Genomic DNA, 18,942 nt, shown 5'->3' with positions numbered 1-18,942 from the left:
CAGTGGGAAGCATTAACCATCTGTCTTTGATAGATTATGTGTGAGCTGAGTAGGTTATTTTTTACATATGAGAAGCCTCACACAGCTCGTCCCTCTAAAGCAGCATCACTGCATTTGAATCTCATGCAGCCTCTTAAACATCTTTTATCTGCTTTATTGCATCGCTGCCAGACAGAATATGAATGAGAACATCACACCCTTGTGTGGTCAGACTATAAATCTTAACCTAATTGAGTCCTGATCAAGTCAGTCACCAGCTCTGCCACATAAATCCTGCAATTAGGTGCAGACAATACAATGACATGTCCTTGCGCTACATTGTGTATTTCATAGTGACAAGGCTGTCGGTTTAATCAAAGCTATTGATCTGAGGTTGCAACTCAGGTACAGGCCATAATCAAATATCTCCAGAGACAAACAGCTGGTGGGAATTATGAAGTCTCTCGGGCAATGGAGGGGCAAATGCAAATGAATGAATGACAAGTCAGAGGGCACACAGCCAGATGTATTTATAGAGGTTGAGAAATTGATACCAAAAGTGTGCAGTGGAAGGCAGAGAGAGAGAGAGGGAGAGAGAAAGAGAGAGCGAGACAGCAGAGGAAATAGGGAGGAAGAGGGAGAGAGAGAATGGGCAGGGCTCTCGGTATGGGAGAACAACAGCAAGCCGGACCAGTCAGACAGAGGGGAGGAGTGAGTTGAGAGGAAGGATAGGAGGCAGAGGAGAGTGAGTGGTTAAGTGCTTGTAAATGTCTGTGTGTGAGTGTGAGTGTGAGTGTGTGTGTGTGTGTGTGTGTGTGTGTGTGTGTGTGTGTGTGTGTGTGTGTGTGTGTGTGTGTGTGTGTGTGTGTGTGTGTGTGTGTGTGTGTGTGTGTGTGAAACCAGATGGAGCCCAAGTGCAAGACAGTGAGCCAGGGGAGAGAGATGCTCAGAGGGGATGAGGAGTAACAGGGCGAGGCAGCAGCGTGAGGGGCAGAGTGTGTGTGGCTGAGGAGGAAGAGTGTGTGTGTGAACAGAGGGATGCAGTCATGTCTCTGTGAGAGGGAGCAGCACAGCAACGGTAACCATGCTCAGCCCCAAGATAAAACAGGCACGCCGGGGTAAGCGCACTCCCTCCTCCTCTCTTTCCCATCCCTCCTCTACGCTCCATCTCTTTTTCTCTCTTTCTTTGCTCCCCTCTCACTGTCTCTGCAGAGCTGTACCTGCTGTCTTTGTACTACAATAGTTACATCAGTATGGTTGCCGGTGCTTTCATTGATGATGACGTCAAAAGGTGTAACAATGCCAGACTAGTGAACACCACATCACGTCATTCAGCATCCCAGTGACTACTGCCATGAACCATTTGAGTGTTTGTTTTTTTGCATGATCTGAAGCACTGAGGCTTCATCTGCTGTGCTCACTGAGAGTTTACCGGCACTACTACAGGGTGATGTAATCCCTCACGACTTGGTTATACCATCCTCAGTCCTAGAAGATTTCCTCCTGGTGGAGATACAGTGGGTTGTAGTAAAAATGGCTGCAGGAGGGATAATTCTCCCTGTAACATGCCCTGACATGTTCACACTTGACAACTTCTGTGTTTGCAGATGCAGGTTATTTGAGCAGGTGACAGGCTGGCGAGGGTAACGCATGGCTCTCTACTCCTGCAAATCCCAGCAGTTGATTGTCAGACATAGTTCCTCAAACGTGGGTAAAACCCCAAGAAGTCAGGACGCCAAATGTGCCTCTCACATGACTCTGTGAAGATGAATATAGAAGCTGTAACCCGCCTATACAGCTCCTGAGATGATGAGGATGATGATGCAGAGTATAGTTACCTGCTGTGTTCTCCAGAGCAGGTGGTTGCTACAGGCGGCCGGCGGTGCTTCAGGTGGCTGCTGGGAGAGTTTTGTCAATCCTAAATTATCGCAAGGAAATTGGTTTTACACATGACTGCTGTTTCAGTAAATTGCCACTCTAACAAGAAATAGAAGTCTGTGAGGTTTTCTTAATCTCATACATTTGCATAGAAATGGTCACAAAAGAGTAAAATATCAGTTTGCATCGGTTTCAGTTTGTGTGTGTGTGTGTTTGTGTGTAATTGTGTGTACGTGTTGAAGTCGGGCTTCTTTTCTTTACTGGCTGTCGTTGCCTTTTTCTACATCAGCCGTGAAAATAAGACTATAAAAGATGATGGGAAGGAGTTTGTTTCTCCTTAATGAACACAGTGCAGTGGCCACTTCGGTTTGCTGGCCACGTTTTGTGCACTTGCCATCTCTCATTTGCTCTAATGGTATTATCCTGCCCTGCTCTCCTCTGCTTTCTCATTTTATTTGCGAGCAAATTCAGACACCATCACAGTGCTGTGTCTGCACTTAGAAGCTTAGATACAGGAAGTGGTCACTGGAAAAACCTTGAGGCGATAATGGATTTATTGGACAATATATGATCATTTTGAGACACTGTAGGGTCAAATTTACCATGAGGTTTGCATGCCATTGTATCATTTCCTTAAGAGGACATTCATAAGACAACATCCAAAGTGAAGAAATGTTGATGCTGTACCGTGTAAATTATAAATGCTATCAAATTTAGTTGTGGTTTAATCCATAGGTTATTACTAGTGGTAGCGGGATGTACCATAGCATATTCATTCCAGACACAATCAAAAAAATGACACTAAGGGGGATTAATGCATAATAATATAATAATATAATCACACAGAGCCTGGGGCCATTTTCATTCAAGATAAGTACATTTACCTGTGATACTTTCGTGCTAGAATGCAAATACATATTTTTACTGAGTTACTGTACGTAATTACAAATGAGTGGTATATAAATTGGCCAATATGATGAAGATATATAAAATCTTCGGAATGATTGCCATTTTTTTCATTTATCTGCATTATTGAAGCTTTCATTTTACATACTTTAAGGGCATTTCTTAAAAGTACATAGCAATAATATCTTACTTGTTCAATTGCAGTATTTCTAATTTAATTTCAGAAAATCTGAATGTAATATAACTAATACTTCCTGTAAAATGCAGTCATTTGATTCTTGTACACCAACATAAGACAGAAAGCATATAGAAAAAACAGTTCCTCTCTAAAGTGTCTTGCTTCTTATTTTTAAAGAAGTGCACATCGTGGTCACATCGGCTGTATTTTTAGATCCTGCTCCGTCTGCTACTGCAGTCAGCATATACAGTTTTGTTAATGACTGCCTCACATGCTCTCCAGTCCTCTTCCCTTACCGACAATCGTGACTCTGCAAATGAAGGGCATCCAGAGAGGGGAGAAATAAAAACCAGCAGACAGAGAGCTGATAAGTCAGAGGGAGAGAGAAACAGAGAGAGAGAGATTTCAGTCCTGGGCCTTTACAGATACCTTCCCTGCTGTCCTCAGCAGAAAGCCAGATGCAATTAACAGGAGAAAAGGCACCATTGATTTCTCGCTCTGCTTTCTGTTTATCTATTGCCCTCTTTCTCTCTCGCCCTGACTCCCCAGGGATATACTCTACTGTTGCTGTTTCTGCTCCAGACCTTTGGCATGAAAATGCTAATATTTAATCCATGCCTGTAATCAGCTTGAACGAGTTAAAGCGCAACCTGATTCAAAGCAGAAGTCCTCTGTGTGAAAATGGGAATAATAAATACACTTATTAAGACTTAAACATTTAATAAAAATCACTGAGATAGATGGATGGGAGTCATCTTAAAGTAGAGTGTCTTTGTCATTACTACAAAATGGAGGCTATGTCTTGGTAAATTGACTTAATGGGAAATCCGGATGCGTGGTCAGGCCTCCGAGCTTATCTGCCCCCTTGGGAGGCTTCAATGAATCATGATTATGGATCATCTTTGGGTGAAAATTCAGAATCATAGCAAAACAATCAAAGGAGAAACGACTTGTTTTCCTCTGTCTCAAAATGTAACTCTCTATTTCCATTTTCCTCTCTGTCGCCCTCCCGCTCTGATGCTCTTGAAAGTGCTCCTTTGCTCACTTTATCTTTCTATGCATCTACATGCAGCGCGCTCCAAGAGCATGGTGCTCGGAGAGCTGTCCCGGGTGTCCAGGCCCTGCTCGCCTCTGGACCAGGAGAAAGCCCTGAAGGTGGGCTGGCTGAAGAGGCAGCGCAGTATCATGAAGAACTGGCAGCTGCGTTGGTTCGTCCTTAGGACTGAGGCTCTGTATTTCTACAAGGACCAGGATGAAACCAAGGCACAGGTGACGCTCACAAAACAACACCAATACAAGACAGTGTCACTGAATTCTGGTTTGAAGCATGATACATATTCCACCTCCATGAATTCATCTATATTAGTATTTTTCCCGCAGGCCCAGTCGATCCAATGTGTGTTCTCTGACTCTGAAAATAGCTTATTGTTTCCTTTAAATCAGGCTGACAAAATACATTTTGTAGCCCTCAAGTTGAATAACGCACTGAAATATGGGACTGTGGTTTTTAGCCACCCACTCTATCTTTATATTGCTAGTGTCAAATTAGCTGGATAAATATCTAATCATCTTTCCTACGAAATCATCCATCCCCCACAATGTCCATTAAAGCCAAGCGAGTGTGTTGCTGTCCTGACACACACACAGATAATGTGGTAACTAGCTGCCCCGTGGTTTTGTTGTACTTAGTATATGATCTTTGACCCGCTCTATGCTTGATCAGAAATGCAAGCGCATCAGGAAGCGACAGTGGGATAAAGAGATGAAGAGCTGTTTCCCTGAGTCATCCCTTCGTCCATCACCATTACCTCGCTCCCTTGGACTGATTCCCAGAGCCCATAGTGCTTATAAACTCTATAATGTTCCACATGCACTTCACGTCCAAGTCCAGAACCTCTAATTGACTTGGCCCTTGAATGTTGTTGACATGGGTGTTTTCCTTGCGCCTGGCTGTCGGTCAATCTCAAGCCTTCCACTCCTCTTCTTCCACAGGGTTGTATCCCTCTTCAAGGCAGCCAGGTCAATGAGCTGCCGGCCAATCAGGATGAGCCTGGTCGCCACCTTTTTGAAATTGTTCCAGGTGAGTTGGCGCGATGACAACTGGTGCTGCATGTGTAAGAAATTCAACAAGTAAGTCTTGTTCAAAGGATGCTCAACAAGCTACTTAGTAACAACTGCGAAACACTGGGCTCGTTTTTTGCTTTTTAGAAGAAAGCACATCTCATATTATTTGCCACTCATAATAATAATATCAAGACATCAGTATGTTTCGCAGAAAAAAGACATCAAGATCACAGCTGGACTCTGAGGCTCAGAATGACACAAGTAGCTAAACCTGGCAGGCAGACGACTTTGGCGTTCAGACAGCGATCAAATCAGAGCATGTACCACAACAGCAAAATATGCCAAGTTTGCAGTTAAGTACAGAAAGCATATGTGTGTTGTGTGAAACTGTGATCACACTTTACATACAGCTCTTTGTTTCCTTTTACACATTGTTGTAATTAAGGAAAAACAGAAGTTGATGGAGGGGCGATGCACAGCTGCACTTTATGTTTATACAGAAGGCAATGCTACCTTCTTATATTGTAATATGGCATTTCAGAATCTTAATTGTGTCTCCATAATATCATAGTTTTTCATTATTTGTTCATGACATCGTATAATATCATTTATAAGAAGATAATATCTTATCAATTTAAGCATTGGATTGTCTGTGGAGCTTATAATTTGCAAGGTAACTTGGGAAGAGTTTCTCAGAAATTGAATAATCTGGAGCGATCCCCTCCAGAGTAAAATTACTGGCAAGTATGGTGAAAATCTGTCCATGCGTTGTATTTGTATGTGCACACACACACACATGCGCAGGAGCAATCAGCAAGGTCATATAATATTTTTTCACAGCAAATGATTCACCGGCTGTAACACATGCTCGAAACAGGCAGAACAATACAGAGCAGCAGAAAGGATGAGAGGTCACAGCCATAGTGCCAACACCGCAAGGGGTCAACAATGATTTCATTCAATTCTACATTTCTGCTCATAACAGCGTGTTTGGATGTGGTGGGGGAACTGAGGAAAAGGACCTGGACACAGGGAAAGAGAATCCTGAACGGGATGCTGCAGTTACTCGAGTCCACAGGGACCACTCCTCTTTCTAGGTCATTTCTCTTGCACAAAACACAATGTACACCACAGTGCAGTGCTTAGTAGTGAATGCAGGTGCTGATATCTAGCAAGGCACATGGAACCCTTACAAAATCCACTGACAAAAAACAACTCTTGGTTTCGAGAGGTTTTCCCCGGTAGAGACGTGAAAATGTTTTATGCATGGCAAACATGCTTTTAGAATTTTAAAAGAGCCTGCACCTCTGCAGAAGCAAGAAAGTACAACGTCAGATAAGGGGCGTCGAGTCCACATAGTGCAATCAAAGCTCAACTAAAATAAACTCAAATGTCAAACTCAAATGTCAAAGCGGGAGGCATCACGCTGTGTATGGATGGAGAGGCAGAGCCGAGTCTTTGTACATTGCAGGGGAGCTTGAGCTGATAAGGTGATGCGGTTTATGTGATCAGCAAAGTAACTGTCCAAAGTGGTGTTTGTTCTGTCCCACATATTTGAAAGCACTATGTCATTTCATCCTGTTGAGCCAGGACGTAATGAATTACGATTGTGTTCTCAGGTGGGGCTGGAGAAAAGGATCGATCAGGTATAAGCCATGAATCATTCCTGCTGATGGCCAACTCTCAGAGTGACATGGAGGAATGGGTCCGAGCCATACGGAGAGGCATATGGGCGCCGCTTGGAGGAGGTGTGGTTCCCAAACATTACATACAGCCATGTTTATCATAATGAACGCCTCAAAGAGCGGAGTTAAACCTCTTTGACACACGCAAGGAAACACTCTGAACTATTGATCATTTTCTGTATTGTTTGGTTACAGGAGTCTTTGGGCAGCACCTGGAGGAGACAATGTTATGTGAGGCCCAGTGTGGCCCCCAGCGAGAGGTCCCTGTGCTGGTGGAACAGTGTGCGTGTTTCATACGTGAACACGGGCTTGAGGAGGAGGGCCTTTTCAGGTCCCCTGGACAGACCAATCATGTCCGAGAGCTGCAGGACGCGTGTGATCGTGGCGAGAAGCCGGTGTTTGACAGGTGAGGCAGAAGGAAGGGGTTCTTTGTGTTGTTGCAGCATACAAATCTATAAGCAGTACTCATGATGTGCACTCATGTCTCTGACAGTACCACAGATGTCCACACAGTGGCATCGCTGCTAAAGCTGTTCATACGGGAGCTGCCTGAGCCTATTATCCCATTCTCCAAATACACACAGTTTCTTTCTTGTGCTCAGCTACTTACCAAGGATAAAGAACTGGTAATAAGCAAACACACAAACAAAACACATTGAAGATATATATTTAAAACCTTGACCCCTTGATAGCTAACAGGTTTTTGTTGTTGTAGGGAATCATAGAGCTCGGCAAACAGGTGAAATCTCTTCCTCAGGTCAACTACAACCTCCTTAAATACATCTGCAGGTACGTAAACACTGTCCTGTTGTCTCCTGAATGCATCATTAGTTTGTTACTCCCACTAATGTGACTCTTAATGGGTTTCATTGTTGCTGCTGTTTCCCATTCACTGTGTGATGATTAAGGATTTGTCCGCCTGTCATACAAGGGAAACTACATTTGTTATGCCCACATCCTACTCACCAGGCGATGCGACATCACATTGATTTACTCTGACTGTGCGTAACTGCATGTCTCCTCCTACACATCTATATAGACTGAGAGCTGAGCCCACACACCATCCACAGCTATGATTCACTCTCACATTTTATTAATTTCTATCAATTACTAAAAACAAGAGGGGATGTAAAGTCTTCCTCTGGTGAAAATCTAGTTTTGAAATATTTTTTCTCTGTGAAATGAGTATTGAGAGTACGTCCACCTTAACACTGCAGTGAACAAATGCCAGTCTGAAAAAGACCAATTCAGGCAGCCAGGGTTTGTGATGTCACAGTTCTAAGAAACCAATCATGTCAAAGTGTGGGTGGGGCTGAGTGGCTGGACAAGCCTCCTCAACTGCAGGCGAGCTGTAAGGATGGGGAGACTAGGAGAGACCATATTAAGCTACGTTTAAGCCAATGTGGGCCATGAGGGTTTTTTTTTTATGAGAGAGACATTTAATAAACATTTTCTTTTTAAGATAATGAGATTTAATGTGAAAATGCATGTTATGCTCACACGCTGGTCACTGTCTGCTCAGGTTCCTGGATGAGGTTCAGTCTCACTCCAACGAGAACAAGATGAGTGTTCAGAACCTGGCCACTGTGTTTGGACCCAATATCCTTCGGCCCAGGGTGGAGGATCCAGTAACAATGATGGAGGGTTGGTGCTCATGTTAATATGTGTCAATCTGCAACCAAATTTGTTGCAAAAACCTTATTTCCAATCAATATGCATGTTTGTCATTATAAACAGGAAGTACCCAGGTGCAGCATCTGATGACTGTGCTGATCAGTGAACACTCCCGACTTTACCAACACGAGGAGCCGGAAACAGAAATCGAGGTCCACCCACAGCAACCTCAGAGTCTTGCCCAACGGTGCACGGTGGAATGGATGTCACAGGAAGACACTGAACCCCCACCCTCCTCAGGCACAGGCGCCACAACACCCAAGGAGAAACCTCAATCTTCCACCCCATCTTCAGAGAGAAAGCTGGAATCCCCAAGCCCCATTACGGCGATAGAGAAAGTTGAGGATGGTCAGGATGAAGGGAAGAGCAAAAGTGGGCCAGAGGAGAGAGTTGATGAAAAAGCAGATTTCAAAACTGAAGTGAAAAGTGGGGGTGAGGTCGCCGTTAGTCCCAGTAAACAGTCCAAAGCGCTGCCGTCCTGGAGGAGCTCCTTCAAGGGCAGTGCAGCATCTGGGGGGCCAAGGGGGAAAATAGGGGGGTCGGCAGGGGATGTGTCAGCACCTGGTGGGAGCAACTGGCTGATGAATGGCCTGTCGTCCTTCCGAGCTCACCGCCGCACCACGTCATCCGGTGAGAGGCTGAAGGATTCAACCCTCTCCCTTAAAGAGAGCACTCTCTCAACTAAGGACTCGCAGAGAGACTCAGATGACGAATCCACTCGATCGCCCCTCGCTCACAGAGCCCTCCACCAATCCCACAGACTATCCGCCTATGACAACGTAGCCCCGTCCAGTCTGAGCCTGCCTGCTGAATCCCCGATTTGGTCGCCCTTTGAGATCTCGCTGGCCGATACAGAGGTAAGCGATAGGGCAGTCAATGTAGCGCAGGGTCAAGAGAGACCCACAGAGGTGAGGGACAGTACAAATACTTCAGATCACAGTGCGAGTGGTGCTGAGGACGATCCCGCAGGAGAAGATGAAGGTCTCACCAACGTGCTGACCCATCTCAAGGAGGAGCTGAAGAACCAGAGAACGAGTTATGAAGCCTCCATTCGCAAGTAAGAATGAGTCACTTCTCATTTCTGTCAAATTAATTAAAGCAAGGATTCTGTGTTATTTATTTTAACCTCTTCTTTCGCTTGTCTTTTGAGGTTGGAGGAGTCCTGCTCCAAGTACCAGTCCCAGGTAAACCGCCTAGAGGAGGAGCTGGACCAGGAGAAGAAGAAGTTCCAAATGCTGGAGATCCGACTCAGGAATTCAGAGCGAGCAAATAAAGACGCGGAGAACCGAAACATCCTCCTCCAGCAAGAGATGGAGGGCTTCTTCAAAACCCTGGGAGATCTGACGACAGGAGCAACACAGACCAACTAGATCTGACCAAGCTGCTATCACCTGGTCCATCAGAGGAGGAGGAGGGAGGAGGAAGAGCTTAAATAACTGGGAAGACCAGCCAGTTCCAAAGCTTTGAAGACCAAATACCTCTAGTGCTACTTGCCATCATATCCTCTTTAGTATGGCGGTCTTGTGCTTACACTGAACAATGCCGGTGCCAAACGAGAGCTCTTCCGGATTTTACCACTCCAAAAATGTCCTACCCATTATACTCCATTGTTCATGTAGCTGATTATTTATTGATTAAATTCCTCTAGGAGATACTGGATATAATGTAGTTTTTCTGTAAACACTTTAAGGACTCTTGAAACTCAAAGGAAGAACAACGTGAGACATTAAAATTCAACTCGTTTATTTGCTGGAGTTGTACGTACTGTCGACAGTTTCCATTTTGAATGTATATAATTGGTCTGTTAGTGAGGCAATTTCAGATCCAAAGGCTAAAATCCACACATCCGGCCATATCACACCACAACAGCCATCAGTGTTTGGCCAAGTCATCAGAAGACTGCAGCATCATCCCCATAGTGCTCAACGGCTTTTCTTTCTTTCCTCTATGTACCTGCACTAGAACCAGATTTGCTAGGAGAAAACTCATGCGTCGTCTAGTCTAATTTCTCTATTTTTGAGAAGATGGAGGGGAGAGAGGAAAAAAATAAAACACAGGAAGAGGATGTCACAACAGTCATTTGAAATGTGGTCCAGAAAGGGTCAGGACATGCGTCACAATGCCCCAAAGAGCATTCTGGGAGCTGAATGCTAGGGGTAACTGCCTGAAGTGCCCAACAATGAAAAGGGCAAATTCTGAGCCATCAAGTACATCCAAAGGTTATCACCATGGCGGGTAGCAAATACCTGTTTCCCGACTCTCGGAAAAAATACAAACATTAAATCTACATTAAAATGTACAGATCATTTTACCAAGTATCCTAATCTATGAATAAATATTGCACAGAAAACAAAGAAAAAATGAAAACAAAATGCATATAAATAGTACTTCTGAATGAAATGTACATTACAAACAATAGATGCCTCCTAGCTTGAAATAAATAAATAACACAAATGCAGAAGAGAAAGTCATTTTTTTCACATTTCTTTGTGAATGATGTGTTACATGAAAAACATACTGTATCTTCAAAAAATGTGTGTTTTAGTGTGTGTGTGTGCACGTGAGAGGTAGAACTCAGAAAAGACGCACCGCAGAGGAGAGGAGCATCTTCCTCGGAGACGACTGAAAAATCACTGAACTGAGTTAAGGGCACTTAAAAAACAAAATATCTTGAATATCCAACGGCTGTAAATAATGTCTGAGAAAACCTGCCAAAAGGGCAAAGTGGCTAATGGGACAGTTGCCCAAATACACCTCACTCATACAACCAGTGGAGAGGCCTGTATGAAGTTGGTACAGCGCTAACAGCAATCATTGGCTCTTTACAATTCCACATTTCTATTGACTTTACATTCACCCTGTTCTTCCTCATACAACAGACCATAACCTACGAATCCCACTTGAGTCAATAAATAAGTTACAATACAGTCAGTTTGCAGAATGCTATCGTAAAAAAGAAATGCAGAGTCAGGGCAACAGACCATTTGACTGCTTGTCCTGATACACACACACAATCAGATGTGATAGAATACTAATAAGAAATAAGTTAACGTAGGATGCTTTCTACAAGAAAGATGAGGAGCTGTGTCAAAATAAAAGCATCTATTTGCATTAGAGAAGAAAAATGTGCTCTAGTCTACCTCTGAAGAAAGAATTCATTCAAATGTCCCAAAAAATTATTTAAAAAATGTCAAATGAACGATTCAAAAATATACCCAACGTAATATTGCAGTGCTCAACAGCAGCAGCTAAAAAAAAGGAAATCCCTCTCTTTCATAACACACACACCACAGATTCACATCAAAACATACTCTTGATTCTTTGCAGCAAAAATACAGTAATAATGATACAGTTTCAAACCACAGTCATTTACAGCAGTGTAGAGGGAGGGGGAAATAAAAAGAAACTGTACATTAAAAGCGCAGCTCTAAAAACTAACATGAGAAGTTTCATTGGCCAAAACTATTTTCCCATCACACACACTGATGAGAAAACAGGTTTATGTGTGTGTGTGTGTGTCTGTGTGTGTTTTTGTGTGTGTAGTATGTGACTGTTATCTGCAGCAGGCCAGCGCACCCAGAGAGGTATGGCTTTCCAAGCTGCTGTCTGTTTCAGAGGTCAAGGTGGGGTCGCTGCACGGGTCAGTGGGCTCCGTGGACATGGACGAGACGTCGTTGGCCGAGGAAGAGGAGGACGTGGGCTGGGGGGGGCTGTCGATCACTGCTGCACCTGTGCTGCGAAAAACACACGTCGACGCATAAGTTTTATTGAAATATGCCGGATTCAGCCATTATGTGAAGAGTCAGGCATGCATGTGGTAACAGTATGTGAAACTGTGAACTCTGCATACAGACTTTTACAAGTTAAACTAAGGCATATGAGTGTGTCTGCTTCTGGTAAATAACCTCTCATGTGACTCTCACAAATAAAATTAGGATTGATTCACTGTAATTCATCCTCTCCGCCTCTTCTCATCGCCCACAGTTGTAATGATTACTCACCTAAAGGAGGTGGCTGGCCTCTTATCACTCCATTTTTTGCCCACTCATCCCAATCACTCACTTCCTTATAAATTAGATCTGCAAAAGAAAGAAAAGAAGAAGGTTACGTGGGACAGGGAGGGGGGGGCAGAAGGAAGTGATAGTGTGTATGCACCGTATGTGACGTACTCTTTCTGTACAGTCGCTGTATTGCATACTGTACAGTCCAAACAGCATCATGTTTCTAATTCGGACAGGCTGTGCTAGTGCGACCCTTTTAAAAATGAGTGAGGGGTCATTATCACCTGGCAGGGTGTAGGATGAGCTCATCATGGTGCTCAACTGAAAGTGATATTTACTCACACGTTTAAATCCCAGCACTCTGCTGCACAGAATCAGGTTCATCACTCCCACAATAGAAAACATTAATTAATAAGGGGGGGATGTCATGTGTCACCCTCTGGCAGCTTCAGTGGAGATACAGAGCTCCTTGGGAAACAAAGTCTGTCAACATCTGACTGCCTTTCCACACATTCACTGGTCGTGATGCTGGATTTCTTTACCCATGATTTATTTTTGTGCTTTAACAAATGGAAAATATTCTTGTCATCACTGATAAACATAGAATCTGACCAGATAACCATTCCTATATCAGCGTAATCCAATTTGAATTACAAACTTTATATATTTGTATATATATATTACTGTATAGTAATATTAGACCACCACTATTAGACCAACCAACCTAACGAAAATGAATCTCCTTTGGCAGTCAAGTAGATTTTGTGTAATCCTGCTAACTGACAGACCGACAGACAAACAAACGCAGATGAAAACATCACCGTCTCGGCAGAGGTAATGAATCCTCAAAGGCAACACGTCCTGGCGCTGTGGTAAGTTTCTGTGCTCCTCAGGAGCCAGAGTGCAAATTATCTGGCACTCTGGCTCCTGAGAACCCCCCACATAAACTGACACTGAAAAGTGATGCGTTGAGTGTGGTGTTAATGGATCTTAGCCGTGCTGTCTGACCTTTCCACTCCTCCACGGTGTGCTCCCTCTCGTCCAGTGCTTTCTCCGGAATCTTCGGAGGTGGCTAGAGAAAGAGAGAACTGCTTACAAGACACATCGATGTGACAGGTGCGATGCAAACTTTCCTCTGAAGTGAAGTAATTAAACTCTTCTTTGAGGATGGGGCAGTCCGATCACTGATCCACTTACCGCTTCCACTTCTGCTGGGTCGTACCAAACATTGATGTAGGGGTGCTGCAGGGCCTCGTCTACAGTGATTCGTTTGGAGGAATCAATCACTAACATCTTGGATAAGAGATCTCTGGCTTGGCTCGCTGAGGGATGAAACAACAATCAGATAAGAAAATGCCCTATTTATCCCTACGCTACAAATGTGCTTTGATGAATGTGTTCTTAAGCTATATAACAAGGACACTACCTTTCAGTTTGTTGTGATCAGAGTCAGCAGGGAAGAGCACGTCTGGGAAGAGTTTCTCAAAGCTGTATCCAGCGTAGCGTGGCCTGTTTTCTACATACGTTCTTACCGACTGATTCAGCTTCATGAGGAATTCCTGAGTTGGGGTGCCGAGCTGCTCGATGACCTTGTTCCACTGATCAATATCTGAAGGGAAATGTTAAGGAAACAAGCTACACGCACACACACACACCAACAGCTTCACTTACATACACACACAAAACCTATAGCAATGCATCCACTCACTCCTTTCCAATGACGGCCGCTTAGCTGATCTGGTGCGTCTCACTTGTGTCTGTTGTTCACAAAGGGAACATGTCTACTGTGTAGCTGCTATGTGAGATTTATGGTAAGACTACTAAATTTCATCAAATAAAAGTAACCTATGTATTGCATTGTGCAGCTGAATCCCCCTCACCTCACCCTCCCCTTCAAAACTTGACAGAGAACCTACTTTTGGGCTACTGTAAAAAACAAGGCGGCCTCCTTCATTAAGTATTTGAATCTAAAGATTCCATTCTAGGGTAAACACAACAACAATCTGTACAATCTAGATGACACACACTAGTGCAAACATCAATAGGATTATTTTATATTCAATTTCTGCCAATAGATCCATTTAATCTACATCTTATAGACTGGACCTTTAAAACAAATGATTGGCTTCAGAGTACTTTTACTTTAAAACAGGCCCAGGAATTGTGGCAAATATTTATGTGTGTGACTTTTATTATTATTATTATTATTATTATTATTCAACAGATATTGATATAGACACTGAAACCATGGTGAAAGATTATTATCACTGATATTTTTGCAGAAGATGCAGTGGCTCGGGCGCCCAAAATGAAAAGCAAGACATTCTGCGACGCAAACACGCTGCTACACATTCACTGCACACATCCTCTCTCACTGACACTGCCCTTTACTATCTGATTTTGCTTTACAGTAGGTTGGTGCAGAAGGGCAATGATGGAGGTGACATTTGTGGGGTGGAAAACTTGATAATGGACAGCAAAGTGACAGGAGGGAAACTCCCAGGATGGTGCTGGATCTCTTCACACAGAATGAAGTGATGACGCAGTGAAGGATACGATCAGTGCCGGGGAACAACACGCTTCCCCTGATCATTTCAGCCACAATGCAGCCCACTGACCATACGTCCACTGGGAGGTGGACATTGAGATGACAGGGAGGTGGACATGCAAACAAAACCATGAGGAGAAGGAAACAAATCAGAAAAAACAGAAAAATAACACAAACTGAGAAGACAGCAAACAGGATGGCAGTGGTGTGATGATGAGTGGAAATAAAAAATGGATTCCATGCAGCAACAGCCAGACACATGAGAGGAAGCAATGCAGTGTTGAGCAGATAGAAATTAAAGCTGATGCATAAGCAGCAGGAGTTACAGTTTACTATATTAACAATTCACCATTGCCTGGCTCAATGTATTAATATTCAAACCAGGGAAAACATAAACAGTTTGCAAAGCCTGTTAAAATGAACAGTGTGAGGAGAATTAGAAAAAACCCAAGGATACAGTCCCTTCCTGGGAAGAGGATTTTATGGCGAACCATTTCTGCCAGTATGCAGCCCACAGACCATATGTCCACTAGCCAAGTGGAACATGGTAATAAGCCAATAAAGAGGTGAGAGGAATGCATGACAACAGGTTAGTTACAGATAGGAGGCTAGTTAGTGAGCAACTAGTTTTCACATAACAAACTACCATGATGTACAGAAGCAGCTAACACATTAATATTCAGCTCTCTGTATTTTAGGTTTTGTAGCGAAACTGCAGATGATTTTAAGATGTCAAAACTAACCATTGGCTTGATATCCCATGCCCAGGATAACCTCAGGTGCTCTGTAGTAACGTGTCACCACGTATGGTGTCATCAGGAGGCCGGTGGCCGCCGTCCGAGCCAGGCCAAAGTCCAAGATCTTCAGTGTACAATCTGACTTGACGACAATGTTACTTGGCTTCAGGTCCTACAGAGGAACACACAGCAAAATAGGATTTTAGTATTATGTGTTAAAAATGTATCAATGAGAAGCGTTGACATTGTGAAAATATAGAGCACATAACTCCGCCAAGGCCCAACAGTCCCCTTATGAAACCACATTTAAATTCACTAAATCAATATTCTGGAATTGGATTTGAACCAAATTGCAAACACCCATAAACACCAGTCCCCTAACCATACCTGATTATTTTTCATCCAAGAGACCCGAGTTATTCTCTGGGAAATCAATGAAATTATATTAGAAAAACTCCCTAACTTAACAATGTTAAAGAAAGAGATATAAAGATTTAAGAAAAACCCTGGATATGTTCCCTGATCCAGATCCGCACCAAAATGTAATTTTTCCTTTCTTGGGTCATGTCCCAATCCTCTACAAAATGTCATGGCAATGGATTGAGTAGTGTTTACATAATCCAGCACACAAACAAACAAAAACATACTTTATTTTATTTATTTATTTGTATAGCATTTATCAGAAAAGACTGCACCTCACAAAATCCATGACAAAAACACATAAATAAAAATAAAAGATATTCAACTCAGTTCAATTTTAAGTGCCAAATCATAGCATAATAAGGTCGAGACTTTAGAATGAATAGAGAAACCAAACAGTTGAGCAACGAGCAGCAGAAACACTGGACTGAGAGAAGAGCCCACATTACAACATCATGATCGCCTGTGTTGTATATTTCCAGATAAATTGCGTTGACCTTTCACAATAATAATTTTGTCATTATAGGCTGCGAAGAAAAATGTTTTCATGAAGATGAACAGATCTTTGCTCAATACTTGTTTTTTGTTATGAGCATCTCTCTTCATGATGAGGTTCAATTTAACTCTCATTTGAAAATATACATTAACCAGCCCTATTTGAGAGACCTTAACACAAAATGTTTCCAATATTATTTCAGATGGTGTTGTTAGTAATTAAAGGACAACATCCATCCTCTGATAGTCAGCCAGTTGACCGTTTACCCTAACACTGCAGTGTCAGGTATCACAGTTAACAGTTCTTCTTCGGGACACCGGCCTGGCGTTAGGTCTGCGTATTCCAGGCCGACCGATGCTTACCCTGTGAATGATGCCGGCGGCGTGGAGGTGTTTGATACCGCACAGCGTCTGATAGAGCAGATAAGACAGCCTCTCGTGGTCCAGCTCCATCTGAATGACCTGGCACAGGTTGGCGTCCATCAGCTCCATCACCAAGTACCTGGCCGAGCAGGAACAGGACACATGTGTGGTAGAGAACGCACACGTCACTAATTCTGTTGTTTTATGAGCGACACACACATGTACCGTATGCTTTAAAAAGACATAACACACGCAGTACATCTAAACATCAAGCTACTTACACATCTTGAAAGTCTTGTAATGATTTTTGTGGTGTAAATACATTTAATAGGCCAATGATCTGTGGGCACAAAGTCACAAGCATTTACATTAAAGCATCACAACATACTGTACATATTTATGCATCTAGATAAGATTAACATTTTGTGAATCTAAAGCACTATGTCCATTATTTCAATAAACAGCTTTGAAAGAAATGCATTAGCTATCCACTTTTAGATTTATCAGCAATAAGACAGTTTTGCCAAGATTTCATATGTTTTATATAAGTATTGCTTTTTTTTTTGGTTGTGGAGAAACGCTCGCCTGGTGTGGTAAAAGAAACTAGTCAGAATGTAAACGGTTCACAGATGGAAAACAGCATCTTGAGATGGATATCCACTGGCACCAGTAGCCTAAAAATATTGGTCGCTCGCCCCAGAGGCTAATTCATCCTCCGAGATTGCCCATGAAGTGAAGAGGTGATGTAACCGAGTAGCTTTGCATACTTACATTTTTGTGATTGACACATTTCATTAGGACTAGCTCTCTGTACGCCCTCTTGGCATGGGTTTGATTTTGAAACGGCCGACTCAGCTTCTTGATGGCAACATTTCGTTCAAGCATTTGGTCGTAAGCAGAGCTGGAGGACAAAGTGTGAACAATGTTAAGAATGTGGTCACATATGTAGGAACACGGGCAGCAGAGATATGTCACTTCAATATTCTAAACATCTCAGCAAATAAAGATAATGAAAAAATTTGAAAATTACAGTTTACATGGATTTGTATTGTAAAACTTCAGATGGGATAATATAAAATGCTCCTTATTTCGCTTTAACGTTCAAATGACAGATTTCTACGAGTAGCTGCTGACTGAATATGAATGAGGCTGAAACACTCACCACACAATCCCCTGCGCTCCTGAGCCGATGGGTCTTAGATTCTGGTATCGCTTCAGTACTGTGAACGTCGAGTCTCCCACATCCAGGCTGTAGAACTCCCTCTCTCGCTTGTTTTTGTTCATGGTGAAATCTTCAATTACTGCTCTCTGTGCATCCAAAAATGTCCTCTGTGAACACAAAGACACACACACAGGAGCGGTTCAAATATTTCGCAGGGGCCAGGACTATACGGCAGATACCATAAGAGTTGCTGCACGAAAATTAGAAAGTCTAATGAAAAACCCTGTTCGCAAGAAGGCAGATTAGGAGCGAAGGGGAAGAGGCAGTGCTGAGTTTCACACTTGAGGCGAGCACTGCAGCTCCTTATCTCAGCGACTCAGCAAACACACCGGGATGGAAGATTTGATATCATCAGCAGGGAAGGCAGAGGCAGAGCAGCAGGCCACAGGGAGGTCCACTACTTCATCATATGAAACATGATTCCCTGAGTGACTGTCACATTGGAAAACCAAGCCCAGCGTTAATTCCTTTGAGTTTGGACCCTCGCCCATGCAGGACTCCAGCCCAGTTCTACAAGCAGGTCTTCCACAGGCACATGTTAACTGGGTCAAGTTGCACCAAGAGGCTGTTAACCCCACATAGGAGACAACACAGAGATGCTAATTTTTTTGATACACGATGACGCACAAGCTTCATTTTGCATTCAAACAAAACCAGCAGAAAATCTAAAGAAAAAGGAGAAAACTGACGCCGACTTCCTTTTCATTTTCTTCCGTTCTTATGTAAGCGACGTAACCACCCTCCCCATTCTCCAACTCTCCAGACACACAGGCCATATGAGGGGTGTAATTG

At 43.2% G+C, this 18,942-nt stretch overlaps 2 protein-coding genes across 7 annotated transcripts in view; one reads left to right on the top strand and one right to left on the bottom strand.

The window, feature by feature from the left end:
• The first annotated feature begins 1,063 nt into the window (after positions 1-1,063).
• arhgap22 (Rho GTPase activating protein 22) lies at positions 1,064-10,781 on the top strand. 3 transcript variants are annotated; one of them, XM_061087490.1, is made up of 11 exons: positions 1,064-1,097; positions 4,014-4,210; positions 4,934-5,021; positions 6,625-6,753; positions 6,886-7,096; positions 7,184-7,316; positions 7,406-7,479; positions 8,213-8,334; positions 8,428-9,019; positions 9,116-9,421; positions 9,515-10,781. In XM_061087490.1, exons 1-11 carry the CDS (start codon positions 1,064-1,066, stop codon positions 9,732-9,734), a joined length of 2,106 nt encoding a protein of 701 aa, XP_060943473.1. In that variant the 3' UTR covers positions 9,735-10,781. The 3 variants fall into 3 exon arrangements, with proteins under 3 accessions (XP_060943473.1, XP_060943471.1, XP_060943472.1); XM_061087488.1 differs by having other exon boundaries at positions 8,428-9,421; XM_061087489.1 differs by lacking the exon at positions 6,625-6,753 and having other exon boundaries at positions 8,428-9,421.
• A 1,136-nt stretch (positions 10,782-11,917) lies between these two features.
• mapk8a (mitogen-activated protein kinase 8a) overlaps positions 11,918-18,942 on the bottom strand; it is a 13,155-nt gene continuing 6,130 nt past the window's right edge. Inside the window, exons 1-12 of one of the 4 annotated variants that reach the window (XM_061087491.1) lie at positions 18,840-18,926; positions 18,091-18,257; positions 17,700-17,829; positions 17,210-17,268; positions 16,929-17,067; positions 15,657-15,822; positions 14,922-14,993; positions 13,792-13,974; positions 13,563-13,687; positions 13,374-13,437; positions 12,366-12,443; positions 11,918-12,093 (exon numbers count right to left, since the gene is read on the bottom strand). In XM_061087491.1, coding sequence (XP_060943474.1) covers positions 11,918-12,093; positions 12,366-12,443; positions 13,374-13,437; positions 13,563-13,687; positions 13,792-13,974; positions 14,922-14,993; positions 15,657-15,822; positions 16,929-17,067; positions 17,210-17,268; positions 17,700-17,829; positions 18,091-18,257; positions 18,840-18,926 — 1,446 coding nt within the window. Of the gene's footprint in view, positions 12,094-12,365; positions 12,444-13,373; positions 13,438-13,534; positions 13,688-13,791; positions 13,975-14,921; positions 14,994-15,370; positions 15,443-15,656; positions 15,823-16,928; positions 17,068-17,209; positions 17,269-17,699; positions 17,830-18,090; positions 18,258-18,839; positions 18,927-18,942 lie in introns of those variants that run through there. The other 3 variants (XM_061087492.1, XM_061087494.1, XM_061087493.1) reach the window with 3 other exon arrangements.

The sequence above is a fragment of the Limanda limanda genome, chromosome 15 (genome assembly GCF_963576545.1).
Source record: "Limanda limanda chromosome 15, fLimLim1.1, whole genome shotgun sequence".
Taxonomy (NCBI): Eukaryota; Metazoa; Chordata; class Actinopteri; order Pleuronectiformes; family Pleuronectidae; genus Limanda; species Limanda limanda.
This window is presented reverse-complemented; position numbering and strand designations above follow the sequence as displayed.

What these genes read in the sequence shown, in the direction of transcription:
- arhgap22 (XM_061087488.1), top strand. Translation starts at nt 1,064, where the DNA reads ATGCTCAGCCCCAAGATAAAACAGGCACGCCGGG. An exon ending in GATAAAACAGGCACGCCGGG is followed by an intron (nt 1,098 to 4,013) that starts GTAAGCGCACTC and finishes ATCTACATGCAG; the next exon opens with CGCGCTCCAAGAGCATGGTG. An exon ending in GAGAAGCCGGTGTTTGACAG is followed by an intron (nt 7,097 to 7,183) that starts GTGAGGCAGAAG and finishes TGTCTCTGACAG; the next exon opens with TACCACAGATGTCCACACAG.